Below are 11993 nucleotides of genomic sequence, written 5' to 3'. Positions count from 1 at the left end.
GACTGGAGTGCAATCTTGGCTCACTGCAACCTCCACCTCCCAGGTTCAAGCAATTCTTCTGCCTCAGCCTCCCAAGTAGCTGGGATTACAGGCATGTGCCACTATGCCCAGCTAATTTTTTGTATGCAGTAGAGACAGGGTTTCACCATGTTGGTCAGGGTGGTCTCGAACTCTTGACCTCAGGTGATTCACCTGCCTTGGCCTCCCAAAGTGCTGGAATTACAGGGGTGAGCCACCACGCCCAACCCAGTTTTCTTTTTATAGAGAATTCACTGTATAATAAGAGATTATTTTAAAATTTTTAAAATTATTATTATTTTTGAGACGGAGTCTCGCTCTTTGCCAGGCTGGAGTGCAGTGGCGTGATCTCAGCTCACTGCAACCTCTGTCTCCTGGGTTCAAGCAATTCTCCTGCCTTAGCCTCCTGAGTAGCTGGGATTACAGGCACCCACCACCACGCCCAGCTAATTTTCGTATTTTTAGTAGAGATGGAGTTTCACTGTGTTGGCCAGGCTGGTCTTGAACTCCTGACCTCGTGATCTGCCCACCTTGGCTTCCCAAAGTGCTGGGATTACAAGCGTGAGTCACCGTGCATGGCCATATAAGAGATTCTTAATCTTCCATATTTCTCGTGTTTTATTCTGTATCCTCTCTGCTTACTGACTGACATGTGGCTTTAGTCTCCCAGAGGGTAGAGATTATTTTCTGTGCTGGAGAAGGCCTAGGAGACAGAGTTTGGATTTGGTTTATTGATGCTCCTTTTTCCTGTCTTCAGACTTCCATGGAGTCACTGATTCATCACTTTAAGTTGTATACTGAGGGCTACCAAGTTCCTCCAGGAGCCACATACACTGCCATTGAGGCTCCCAAGGTGAGGAGAGGAGGGGAAGGAAAAGACCATATGTAGAGTAGGTACCTAAAGGTTAGATGTTTATCAAGACGCTCATTCATCAATGAGAGAGAAAAACAGGAGGATGAATAGAGGTTTTGTTGGCAGAGAAAAACACTCTTCCTGTTAATAGAGACATCCAACCTTCTTCCTTGAACAGGGAGAGTTTGGGGTATACCTGGTATCTGATGGCAGCAGCCGCCCTTATCGATGCAAGATCAAGGCTCCTGGTTTTGCCCATCTGGTAAGAATCAATCCCAGTAACTTTAACTCCATGTAATTAAACCTGACCTTGGTTGAGGTTTTTTTTGAACTCTTCTTTCTCCCCCTACCTTGCAAGTCTTAACCTAACATTGTTGCCATCTCAATCTCCCTAGGCTGGTTTGGACAAGATGTCTAAGGGACACATGTTGGCAGATGTCGTTGCCATCATAGGTACGAGGCCTATTGTGTAGTAGAGGTATCCTAGACAAAGGAGTTGGGGACGCCCACTGGGGATAGAAAGAGAACACTTCCTGTTCACCATAGGCCGTGGGATGGCCTCGAGTCCTCAATCTCTTGAGCACAGTAACAGGTTCTGGATCTTGGGTAACACCACTTTCTTTGTTTGTTTGTTTTGCCTCACAACAGGAAGATAAGTAACACCACTTTTTCCCTCCATCCTCTCACCTAGGTACCCAAGATATTGTATTTGGAGAAGTAGATCGGTGAGCAGGGGAGCAGCGTTTGATCCCCCATGCCTATCAGCTTCTTCTGTGGAGCCTGTCCCTCACTGGAAATTGGCCTGTGTGTCTGTGTGTGTGTGTGTGTGTGTGTGTGTGTACATGTTCATGTACACTTGGCTGTCAGGCTTTCTGTGCATGTACTGAAAAAGAAATTATAATAAATTAGCCGTCTTGCGGCCCCTAGGCCTAAACTTCTGGTATGTGTTTCTCAGTATCTTAGTGTCCTTCACTTGGACTGTGAACCTAAGACTGTTCATTAACCCTCCGTTCCTGTTAGATTCAGTCAGGTCTTTGCAATTTTTCCTGCTCGTCTCCACCCCCTTCTCTGACTCTTGTCCTTTCCACTTCTCTATTCCCCGTTTCCTCTTTCCCCTAGTTCCCTCCTTGCCCAAACCTTCTCAGTGCCCACATAAATTGGTAAACCACTCCAATCAAGACCTGGGGTAAAGTTCTAGTTGGGAGGGAAAGGGCTATAGTGGGGTCTGAGGGAATGTCGACGGGCAGTTTAGCACAGATAAATCTCTGAACCAGGTGGAGTGGGAAATGGCAGATGTAGACAGTCTTTCCTGAGTGTGAGTCTCCTCATTCTATGGGTTAGGAGTTGGTCATTGAAGGGCTGACGCTTAAGAGCCCAGATCTCCCAACTCCCTTAGTTGGCCCTTCCGGGAGCCGCCCAGTCTCTTGCGCAGGAAGGGGAAGGGGCCAAAGCGTGGGGGAAGGCGTGGCAGGAAGGGGGGAACTCTGTGGTCAGGGAACTGCTTGCTGAGCACAGCTGCACAGTGCTGTCAGGAAGGCCGATCTCCAGCCCAAGATGATTCCAGCAGTGGTCTTGCTCTTACTCCTTTTGGTTGAACAAGCAGGTAAGAGGGTTTGGTGAGGATAGCGTGAGCTGGCTCCAGGGTGGAAATCCAGAGCATGGGTCTGAGGGCCAAGTCAAACACAGATGAAAGAAGACTGACAGTGGGCAGGTGGGCATAGGGAAACCCTGAGGCTAGTCCTATCCAGCCCCGACCCAGGGCACCAGACTCATAGTTCCTTCTTTCTTGTTGCCTTCTTACCTCATTCCAGACTTTTCTTCATATTATTATTACTATTATTTTGGAGACAGAGTCTTGCTGTGTCACCCAGGCTGGAGTGCAGTGGCGCAATCTCTACTCACTGCAACCTCCACCTCCTGAGTTCAAGCGATTCTCCTGCCTCAGGCTCTCGAGTAGCTGGGACTACAGGCACCTGCCACCACGCCTGGCTAAGTTTAGTATTTTTTAGTAGAAACCGGGTTTCATCATGTTGACCAGGGTGGTCTTGAACTCCTGACTCAAGTGATCCACCCACCTCGACCTCCCAAAGTGCTAGGGATTACAGGTGTGAGCCACTGCACTCAGCTATTATTATTATTTTAAAAAGATGGCCTTGCTATGTTGGCCACATAGGTCTTGAACTCCTGGCCTCAAGCATTTCTCCCACCTCAGCCTCCCAAAGCGCTACTGTGCCTGGTTGACTTTTCTCTTTTCAGGGTTGATAGAAAGTGGCAGGGGAAGGGTCTGGTTGTATGGCATGAAGGGCGGGTCTAGTGAAAAGCTTTGTTTTCCATGATCGGCGTTTCCCATGGGGTGCATTTGGTCTTGTCTGCTGGGAGCTGATCTCTAGCTGGTTTAATATACAAAGCACCGTTGGCGCCTGTAATCCCAGCTACTCAGGAGGCTGAGGCAGGAGAATCACTTGAAGCCAGGAGGTAGAGGTTGCAGTGAGCCAAGATTGCACCATTGCACTCTAGCCTGGGCGACAGAGCGAGACCCCGTCTCAAGAAAAAGAAAAAAAAAAGATTTTATATATATATGTAGAGAGAGAGAGACAGAGAACCCTTTAGGAAGGTAGGAATCTGTTCTTGTGCTTGGGAGTAAGGCAAGGATATAGCCAAAACAAACAGACGGGATTGCTTTTTCTATGGGTCATTGCTAACGCTCCATTCTGTCAGCAGTTGATATGAGGATGGGCAGCATGAGATGCCCAGTTCCAGAGACCCGAGTGTGAGCTGAGAAATAGAGGCAGAAATGGGAAGGTCTCTGCAGCTCTATGGCTCCAGTCACTATCTAAGAATTCCCACTCTTTGTTCACTCTGGGTTGTGTGTGCCAGATTGGTGTGTGTGTGTGTGTGTGTGTGTGTGTGTGTGTGTGTTGATGGCAGCTGGGTGTCGGGGAGGAGGAGGTCAGTAAACTTCAGGGAAACTGTGGAAATTGAAAGACAGTGACTGGGGAGGAATTCCAGCAGCCTAGCTGAGAAGGTGGGAGCAAGTATTAAGTTAACCACTGGTCTGCTGCCATGGGATGAGGAGGGAGGAGGCCCGCTGAGGCCCAAAGGAAAGCATGGGCTTTAGAGGCAGAAAACCTGCATTTGAGTTCCAGCTCTGTCACTTAACTCTGTGGCTCTGAGTGAGTTACTTAGCTTTTCCGAGCCTTGGTTTCGTCACCCATAAGATGGCAATGATGATGTTTCCCTCACAGGGAGTTTTAAGATTTGTGCAATATCATGTGTGTGAAAGAGTGTTGCAGAATAAAAAGTACTTGACCGATGTCAGTAATTGACCGGCATTAGTCACATGTTCCCTACTGGTCTTCTGATAGGGGGTGAGAGCAGTCTCTGGCGCCCAAACTTGATTTGATTTTTTTAAATTGCACAAAACTTCCCCCTCAGAGGCCCAGAGAGTGAGTAATAGGGCAGAGTAACAGGAGCTGGTATCCATATAGCTGTGGTCATTCCCCTAGCCTTGTGTTCAGAGCCTGAGGTATCTGTACAGTCTGGGAAAAACAGACACTTTTTTTTTTTTTTTACATATTTAAATGTCTTGTGGCGGGACAGAAAGCAACAAGGCTGAGGCTAGGAGATGACCAATGACAGAGTAATTGCCTTCTCTCCCTTCCCCAGCTCACATCCTTCCTGTCCAGCCCTCAGCCACAGGTCACAGGACTTAGTAGAGACACTTCTGTGGTTTCTTCACTGAAATTTGCCACTGCCTCTCCCTCCCACTACCCCTCTCGGCTGAGGTTTTTGTTTCAGTCGGGTGGACTCAGATGGGTCCCTTGAGGTGGATAAATCGCTCAATGGTGCCTGAAAAACCCACAGTGCTACAAAGAAAACGTGGGGGGCTGAGGGGGAAGGCCTCAATTATTAGTCCACATAAGTCCCATCTCAATAGAACCCTCACACTTCCTATCCTAGCCCGACCCTACGGTGGGGGAGAAGAGGGAAAGGTAAGGGCAGTGGGAGGCCAGAGAGAAACAGAATTTCTTCCCTTAGACGGCTCCCCTCCAGGCTTTGTCTTACCTCCCAGAGCCCCTTCCCTTCTCTCCTCTGAGTACGAGATCCTCCCTGATGCCCTTGACCCCACGGGCACCCTCTATCCCCTCAGCGGCCCTGGGAGAGCCTCAGCTCTGCTATATCCTGGATGCCATCCTCTTTCTGTATGGAATTGTCCTCACCCTCCTCTACTGTCGACTGAAGGTAGCGCTGGGCAGGGTGGGGTAAGGGGCTGGAAGGGGAAGTGGGAGGGGGACAGCAGCAAGGATTCGAGGAGAAGGAATAAAAGGGGCTCCCCGACAAAGTTTGCAGGGAAGGGGCATGGGCCACTAACTTCCCCTTTTCTGATAACCTTTCCCTCATTCCAGATCCAAGTGCGAAAGGCAGCTATAGCCAGCTATGAGGTATGAACCCTCCCACACCTGGTGTCAACAACTTTTCAGAGCTTCAGCCCTTCTGGGGCTCCAGCCTGGGATTCTGGGCCTCTGGGAGGGCATGCCTCTCAGGTGCTGATCTGCATACACCTCAGAGGCCTCCCTCCCACCTTACCTAGCCAAGCCAGAAGTAAAATATTCGACAGGTGACAGGGAAGAATCAAGCATAGAGTGACAAAGAATATGTGAGAGACTTGGATGTGGTATGTCGGGTGTATATGTGTGCTTGTAGCCATGTGGGCAAATAGGCATCCATGGTCCAGAGCATCCATGTGAGTGCCCTCTGACATGGTGGCCGGCCGCCCACGCCCCATGCCTCCCTGGGTGGGGCAGATGCTGAGGGACCCTGGAGAAGGTGTGGGTCTCTAATGCTTTGCTTCTTTTGTCTCTGCAGAAATCAGATGGTGTTTACACGGTAAGTGTGCCTGCCTCCCCTACCTGGGAAGTCAGCAGAAGAGGGTGGGATTTTGAGCGATCTTTGGAAGGGGCGGGGCCTGTGAGGTGGGAGGGGCCTCTGATGGGCTCCAGCTCCTGATCACCCTTTGACTCCCACCTCCAGGGCCTGAGCACCAGGAACCAGGAAACTTATGAGACTCTGAAGCATGAGAAACCACCACAGTAGCTTTAGAATAGATGCGGTCATATTCTTCTTCGGCTTCTGGTTCTTCCAGCCCTCATGGTTGGCATCACATATGCCTGCATGCCAATAACATCAGCTGGTCCTACCCCTATAATGATCCTGTGCCCTAAATTAATATATACCAGTGATTCTTCCTCCCCGTTAAAGACTAATGCTCAGATGCTATTCACGGATGTTTATATTCTAGTCTCACTCTCTTGTCCCACCCTTCTTCTCTTCCCCATCCCCAACTCCAGCTAAATATGGGAAGGGAGAACCCCCAATAAAGCTGCCATGGACTGGACTCTATTCATTCATTCATTTATCATATATTTATTCAGTCTCTACTAAGCACCAGATACAGTTTTTCACTTCCAGAACTCATAGTCTAACGGACTTCAGGGCTATTTTGCTGACTGAGGGGTAAATGTTGACTATGGCTGGGGGAGGGATAAAACCTTTGACCTCCAGGTGCTCTGAGGATGGAGCTGGAGCAGGTACTAGTGTGTTAGGAGTCTAGGCATATTTGGAAACATAAGAAATGACTTCTGTATCAGCATGGCCTTCTGTGTTTGATGATTGAACCAAGGTTGGGTTGTAGGGGAGCCTGGGTGTCCCCAGATGGTCACCAATCCAGACAGCACCAATCCAGTACATGCATATGGGAATCAGCATAGCTGAAAAGCCAAATATGCAGAATGGATGGTATGACTAGGCATGTATGAAGCTCCTAATGGAAGGTTTTATAGGAATAGTGAATTTTCATGGCGTCTGGGGCAAGTGGGAGCTTAGAGGGCCAGATGGGTTAGTGGTAGGTAAAGCAAAGGGAAATAAGTTGGGTCCAAATGGCGGGTCATCTCCCTCAAGTGCATGGGTGGTGGTCAAGGCCCTGTCAATGCCTGTCCTGTTTTCAGAGTTATGAGGAATATTTGCCTGGAAGAATTTAAACCACAGGAGATGCTGCCAGTCCTACTTGTGACCCACAGTCTTTTCAGAATGGGTCTAGAGACTCCAAGCTTACCCCTGGCATAACCCCCAACCTCCACAGTGCTGCACAACACTTCACACTGCACAGCGACTTACACTTTTCAAAGTATTTTCCAGCTCATTGTACCATTTGTTCTGCTAATTAACCCTGTGAGGAAATTCAGGCTCTTTGAGGTTAATTAACCTGTCCAAGTTTAGCTTGCAAGGAACTGACTGAGATCACTTTTGTCTCTGCACATTTTGCCACATGAGAAAAAGCGGATATTGGGAAAGAGAAGGGGTAGTGAGTAATCATGAATGGTGAGGGTCATGAAGGCCAGATGAAGGAGGTTGATCAATATCTGGAAGGAATTGGAGCCATCTCCAGTGTCTGCAGGGGAAAGGTGATTTCAGATGAGATATGAGAAATGAGCCAGGGTAGGAAAGTAACTTTTTCTTTTTTTTCTTGATTTTTTCTGAGATGGAGTCTCCCTCTGTTGCCAGGCTGCAGTGCAGTGGCACGATCTCGGCTCACTGCAACCTTTGCCTCCCAGGTTCAAGCGATTCTTGTGCCTCAGCCCCCCGAGTAGCTAGGACTACAAGCACCACCATGCCCAGCTAATTTTTTTTTGTATTTTTAGTAGAGATGGGGTTTCACTATGTTGGCCAGGATGGTCTTGATCTCTTGACCTTATGATCTGCCCACCTTGGCCTCCCAAAACGCTGGGATTACAGGTGTGAGCCACCAAGCCTGACCTGGAAGTAACTCTTTTAAAGATAAAGTGGGAATAAAATTTTATCGGAAAATGTTTCATTTTCCCTTGCTCTGCCTCTTGGGATTGTAAGTCTCTTCCCATCAACTCAGACTGATTTCCATTCCATTTTCATTTCATCCAGGTATCACAGCTCCCAAAGTTTTTCTAGTCCCACATGTCCACCAAATTGGATACTTGCCAGGCCTTTAAATGGCTACCACAGCTACTAGTTCCAGGCTCCAAGATGGCTACCAGGCCAGTTCTATGAATAGTGCCTGGATAGCGGTGGAGGAGAGGCTTGGAATGGGTCTTCCACAGGCAGTGTCTAGATAAGAGGATTTTTGTTTGTTTTTTGTTTGTTTGTTTGTTTGTTGGGACAGAGATTCACTCTTGGTGCCTAGGCTGGAGTGCAATGGCACGATCTCAACTCACTGCAACCTCCACCTCCCAGGTTCAAGCGATTCTCCTGCCTCAGCCTCTTGAGTAACTGGGATTATGGCATGTGCCAACACTCCCAGCTAATTTTTGTATTTTTGGTAGAGATGGGGTTTCACCATGTTACCCAGGCTGATCTCGAACTCCTGACCTCAGGTGATCTGCCCACTTTGGCCTCCCAAAGTGCTGGGATTACAGGTGTGAGCCACTGCACCCAGCTGGGCTTTTGCTTTTAGTTAAAAAAAATATATTAGGGGGTCTCACTGTGTTTCTCAGTCTGGTCTCTAACTCCTGGCCTCAAGTGATTCTCCCACCTCAGCCTTCCAAAGTGCTGGGATTACAGGTGTGAGCCTCGGTACCTGGCCTGAACAAGAGGTTTTAAATGGAGAAATTAGAGCACTTCCAGGGAGAGGAGCAAACTTGAGTCTTTTATTGTGAGAAAGGGGGAAACATAGTGTTGCCCTGGCTCAGAAGGGAAAGGAGGGTCTTGGTTGATACCTTGGGAAGCTTTCTTTTCTTCATAGACTAAGAGGAGATTCTGAGGGGTACCCTCGTTTTCTTTTTTTCTTTTCTTCTTCTTCTTTTTTTTTTTTTTTTGAGACGGAGTCTCACTCTGTCACCCAGGCTGGAGTGCAGTGGCACGATCTCAGCTCACTGCAACCTCCGCCTCCTGGGTTCAAGCGATTCTCCTGCCTCAGCCTCCCAAGTAGCTGGGATTACAGGCACGTGCTACCACACCTGGCTAATTTTACCATGTTGGCCAGGCTGGTCTGGAACTCCTGATCTCAAGTGATCCACCTGCCTCGGCCTACCAAAGTGCAGAGATTACAGGCGTGAAACACTGCACCCCACCAGGGTACCCTCATTTTCTATGACATCCAGAAATCGAGGGATTCAGTTTGTGAATTCTTCCTTCCTCTCCTAGTTCCGTGTGCAATGCAAAGCCTCTTTAGTGTTCTCTTGCAGAGTCATGCCCAGCCCGTAGGAGACTCTTTGGGTTTGGAGAAGAATCATGGCACCCTCCCCCTGTCATTTTCATCAGCTGTGTCTTCAATCCTTTCTTCACCCCTCCACACCCAAACTTCTCTCCTTCTAGAAGCAGACTTTTCCTTTTCCTTCCTCTTCCCCTCCCCTACTCCCCTACTTTTCCCAGTCCCCCAAACATACCAGGCTCAGAGCTGGATTCATTCAGCATTTATTGTAGCAAAGAGTGGGTAGGGAGAGGAGCTCCAGGCCTGGCCAGTGGGTGTTCTAGAGGCCAGCTGGGGTTGGAAGACAATGGTCTGGACACCTCACTGGGTGGCAGGCTGTGTTCTAAGTTCCACGAAATAGCTCAAGAAGTTAACCAGATCCGTTCCAGCCTTCTTGACCAGGGGTGTCAGCTGCTCCTTTGACTTTTCAAAGTAAGCCCTGGATAGGTGAGGGGATTAGAGTTTAATTTGAGGGACCCTAGGCACTGGCAGGGGCCTTGGTCATGGTGGGAGGTCAGAGCAGACTGACTCAGGTCCCCCAACTCTAGTGCCTCGTCCATTGCATGGCAAAGCCCCTAGGTGGGAGTAGAGCCAAGACCTTTGCTGGGTAGAGGAACAGACCCTAGAGACTGAAATTCAAGGCCCAGTTCTTGCTGTTCCTCTCTATCTAAGAAACGTGTGGGATCTTTGGGCAACGAAGGACTTTTTCTCTCCAATTTAAGCCTAATCTGCCCTAATCCCCACCCCTGGGTTCAGTCTTCTGTGGGGCCTCTCATCTTCCCTTCTTCCTTTCCACAGTTCCACAGCTCCTAAACTCCTTGCCCTTAGACTTACTTGGCCTGGGCCTGAAGCTCTGGGCTCTTGACCTTCTCCATCAGGTCCTTGCCATAGTCAGTCACCGTCTGGAAGTACTGAGAAACCAGGCTCTCCACACTTGGCTCCTCTGCCTGTCTCCGAACCAAAGCTCCTGCACACACACACACACACACACACACACACACACACACACACACACACTCTTTTCAGCTGGGTCCACAGCAATGAATCTTGGCCTCTTGCCATACCTCTGCCAGTACCCACCCCAGCTCTCCGCCCCCTCCCCAAAAAGGTATCCAGTCAGATCTTTGGATGGGCTTTCTGGGCTTTAGACAGGGAATGATCTTCCTTTCAAGCCCTCTGGTTGCCAGACCTAGATATAAGAGCATAGGCAGATAGGTAGCTATAACCGCCAACACATTCTCCCTTTTGGCCCCCTCTCCATATCACACCCACCTTCAAGGCTGCAGATGGTGAGGAGCAGCACAGTTGCTGCGAGCAGCTTCATGTTGGTGACAGTGGGGAAGGTGGCCTAGGAAGAGGGTGGTGGGGGTTGGGGGGACACTGAAGACAAATGGGCTTCAGCTCCTCCCCAGGGATCTCCCTACCTGCTGCCCATTTCAACCTGGCTCTCTCCCTCTCCACAACTGAAGCCCAAGCCTCTTTGGATGCTGCTCACACCTCTTGCCTCCTTATCTTACCTAGTCAGCGTCTCTGTCCTTGGCGTCTGTCCTGCCCTGGCTGGAGAGGTAGGGGCTATATACCTCTCTGTTTACCCACCCCCTGTCAGGTGACAGGAACTATGATGGGCCCAGTGGGACAGGGATTATGTTAGGATAAACAAGTTGGACAAATGGGGGAGGAGAGGACAAGCACATGGAAGACTCATGGTGATGGGGTGAGAGGCAGGGGGTACAGCCCTTAGTGGAGGCTAAGAGGGTACACTTCAGGTATATCTGAGGTTCATTCTTTTGAGATCTGAGGTCCTTGGACATGAATGCAGCAGGAAGCAGGATTCCAAGTTACTTCTCTGGAAAGCTCTGATATATCAACCCATGGAATACCATCAACCCATCATACCATGGAAAGCTCATGGTATCTTTATTCCATTGTGGGTAGATCTCATTTCTCAACCTTATCTCACTTTACTGCAATTTGGCAGAGAGATATTGGGGAGTAGAAGAAAGGAGAAAGGAATTGAAATCAGGGACAGAGTTGAGGGCTATGGGGGTTAGGAAAATGAGGGTCGAGTAAGAGGCAAGTGTAAATGATTTTGTCCGTTTTTGAGTTAATGTGTAATGAGATGGGGAGAAAACAGGAGAGCCCAGAATGACCTGGATGCTGATCAGTGAACATACCCTACCCCCAGTAAAACAAATTCAGAAAACAGCTTCCGCCCATCCCCTCCCAATGGAGGGCTCTGGCAGGAAAAGAGGTGAACAAGAGGCTTCTGCCAGGGTAAAGGTTGAAGGTGCCTGGTCATTTGATCACCTTATCAGTTCTAGGCAGTGATCAGCCAATATTGAGTCAGCAGGGGCAATAGCCCTGGCCCTTGTCTCACTCCTGTTGGGGGTAGGGGAGGGGGATAGGTACATTCTCAGGTTCAAAGCATTTGGGTGAAATCAGTTAAATAGATATCAGAAGCATTTGTATCTTTCACCCTTTTGCCCCCCCAAGCATACTCCCTGAGTATGTGGAACATTCCTGAGAGGTGAGAGTGGAGGGGCAGAGCTAATGAGGGAGGTAGTGACCAGAGACCAAGAAATCTTTGTTTTTTAACTTTTGTTTTAAATTCAGAAGTGTATGTGCAGTTTTTTTTGTTTGTTTGTTTTCCTGAGATGGAGTTTTGCTCTTGTTGCTCAGGCTGGAGTGCAATGACATGATCTTGGCTCACTGCGACCTCGATCTCCTGGGTTCAAGCGATTCTCCTGCCTCAGCCTCCCAAGTAGCTGGGATTACAGGCATACGACACCACGCCTGGGTAATTTTGTACTTTTAGTAGAGACGGGGTTTCTCCATGTTGGTCAGGCTGGTCTTGAACTCCCGACCTCAGGTGATCTGCCCACCTCGGCCTCCCAAAGTGCTAGG

General features: G+C 49.1%; 3 protein-coding genes across 5 annotated transcripts; 2 read left to right on the top strand and 1 right to left on the bottom strand.

Moving 5' to 3' along the window:
- On the top strand, nucleotides 1-1805 carry LOC105522940 (NADH dehydrogenase [ubiquinone] iron-sulfur protein 2, mitochondrial-like). The gene is made up of 5 exons (XM_011957579.1): nucleotides 1-43; nucleotides 776-871; nucleotides 1050-1133; nucleotides 1267-1324; nucleotides 1563-1805. Exons 2-5 carry the CDS (start codon nucleotides 782-784, stop codon nucleotides 1598-1600), a joined length of 270 nt encoding a protein of 89 aa, XP_011812969.1. The 5' UTR covers nucleotides 1-43; nucleotides 776-781; the 3' UTR covers nucleotides 1601-1805.
- Nucleotides 1806-2347: 542 nt separating this feature from the next.
- Nucleotides 2348-6266, top strand: FCER1G (Fc fragment of IgE, high affinity I, receptor for; gamma polypeptide). Of its 2 annotated transcripts, none has more exons than XM_011957576.1 (5): nucleotides 2348-2474; nucleotides 5022-5113; nucleotides 5278-5313; nucleotides 5738-5758; nucleotides 5903-6266. In XM_011957576.1, exons 1-5 carry the CDS (start codon nucleotides 2426-2428, stop codon nucleotides 5963-5965), a joined length of 261 nt encoding a protein of 86 aa, XP_011812966.1. In that variant the 5' UTR covers nucleotides 2348-2425; the 3' UTR covers nucleotides 5966-6266. The 2 variants fall into 2 exon arrangements, with proteins under 2 accessions (XP_011812966.1, XP_011812965.1); XM_011957575.1 differs by having other exon boundaries at nucleotides 2388-2474; nucleotides 5022-5116.
- Nucleotides 6267-9297: 3031 nt separating this feature from the next.
- On the bottom strand, nucleotides 9298-10651 carry APOA2 (apolipoprotein A-II). Of its 2 annotated transcripts, none has more exons than XM_011957572.1 (4): nucleotides 10607-10651; nucleotides 10362-10437; nucleotides 9924-10056; nucleotides 9298-9528 (listed from the first exon to the last, which is right to left on the bottom strand). In XM_011957572.1, exons 2-4 carry the CDS (start codon nucleotides 10411-10413, stop codon nucleotides 9411-9413), a joined length of 303 nt encoding a protein of 100 aa, XP_011812962.1. In that variant the 5' UTR covers nucleotides 10414-10437; nucleotides 10607-10651; the 3' UTR covers nucleotides 9298-9410. The 2 variants fall into 2 exon arrangements, with proteins under 2 accessions (XP_011812962.1, XP_011812963.1); XM_011957573.1 differs by having other exon boundaries at nucleotides 10514-10627.
- Nucleotides 10652-11993: the final 1342 nt, after the last annotated feature.

The sequence above is a fragment of the Colobus angolensis genome, unplaced genomic scaffold (genome assembly GCF_000951035.1).
Source record: "Colobus angolensis palliatus isolate OR3802 unplaced genomic scaffold, Cang.pa_1.0 Scaffold447, whole genome shotgun sequence".
NCBI classification, from domain to species: Eukaryota; Metazoa; Chordata; class Mammalia; order Primates; family Cercopithecidae; genus Colobus; species Colobus angolensis.
Note: the sequence above shows the minus strand (reverse complement) of the source record. Positions and strands in the feature narration are given on the sequence as shown.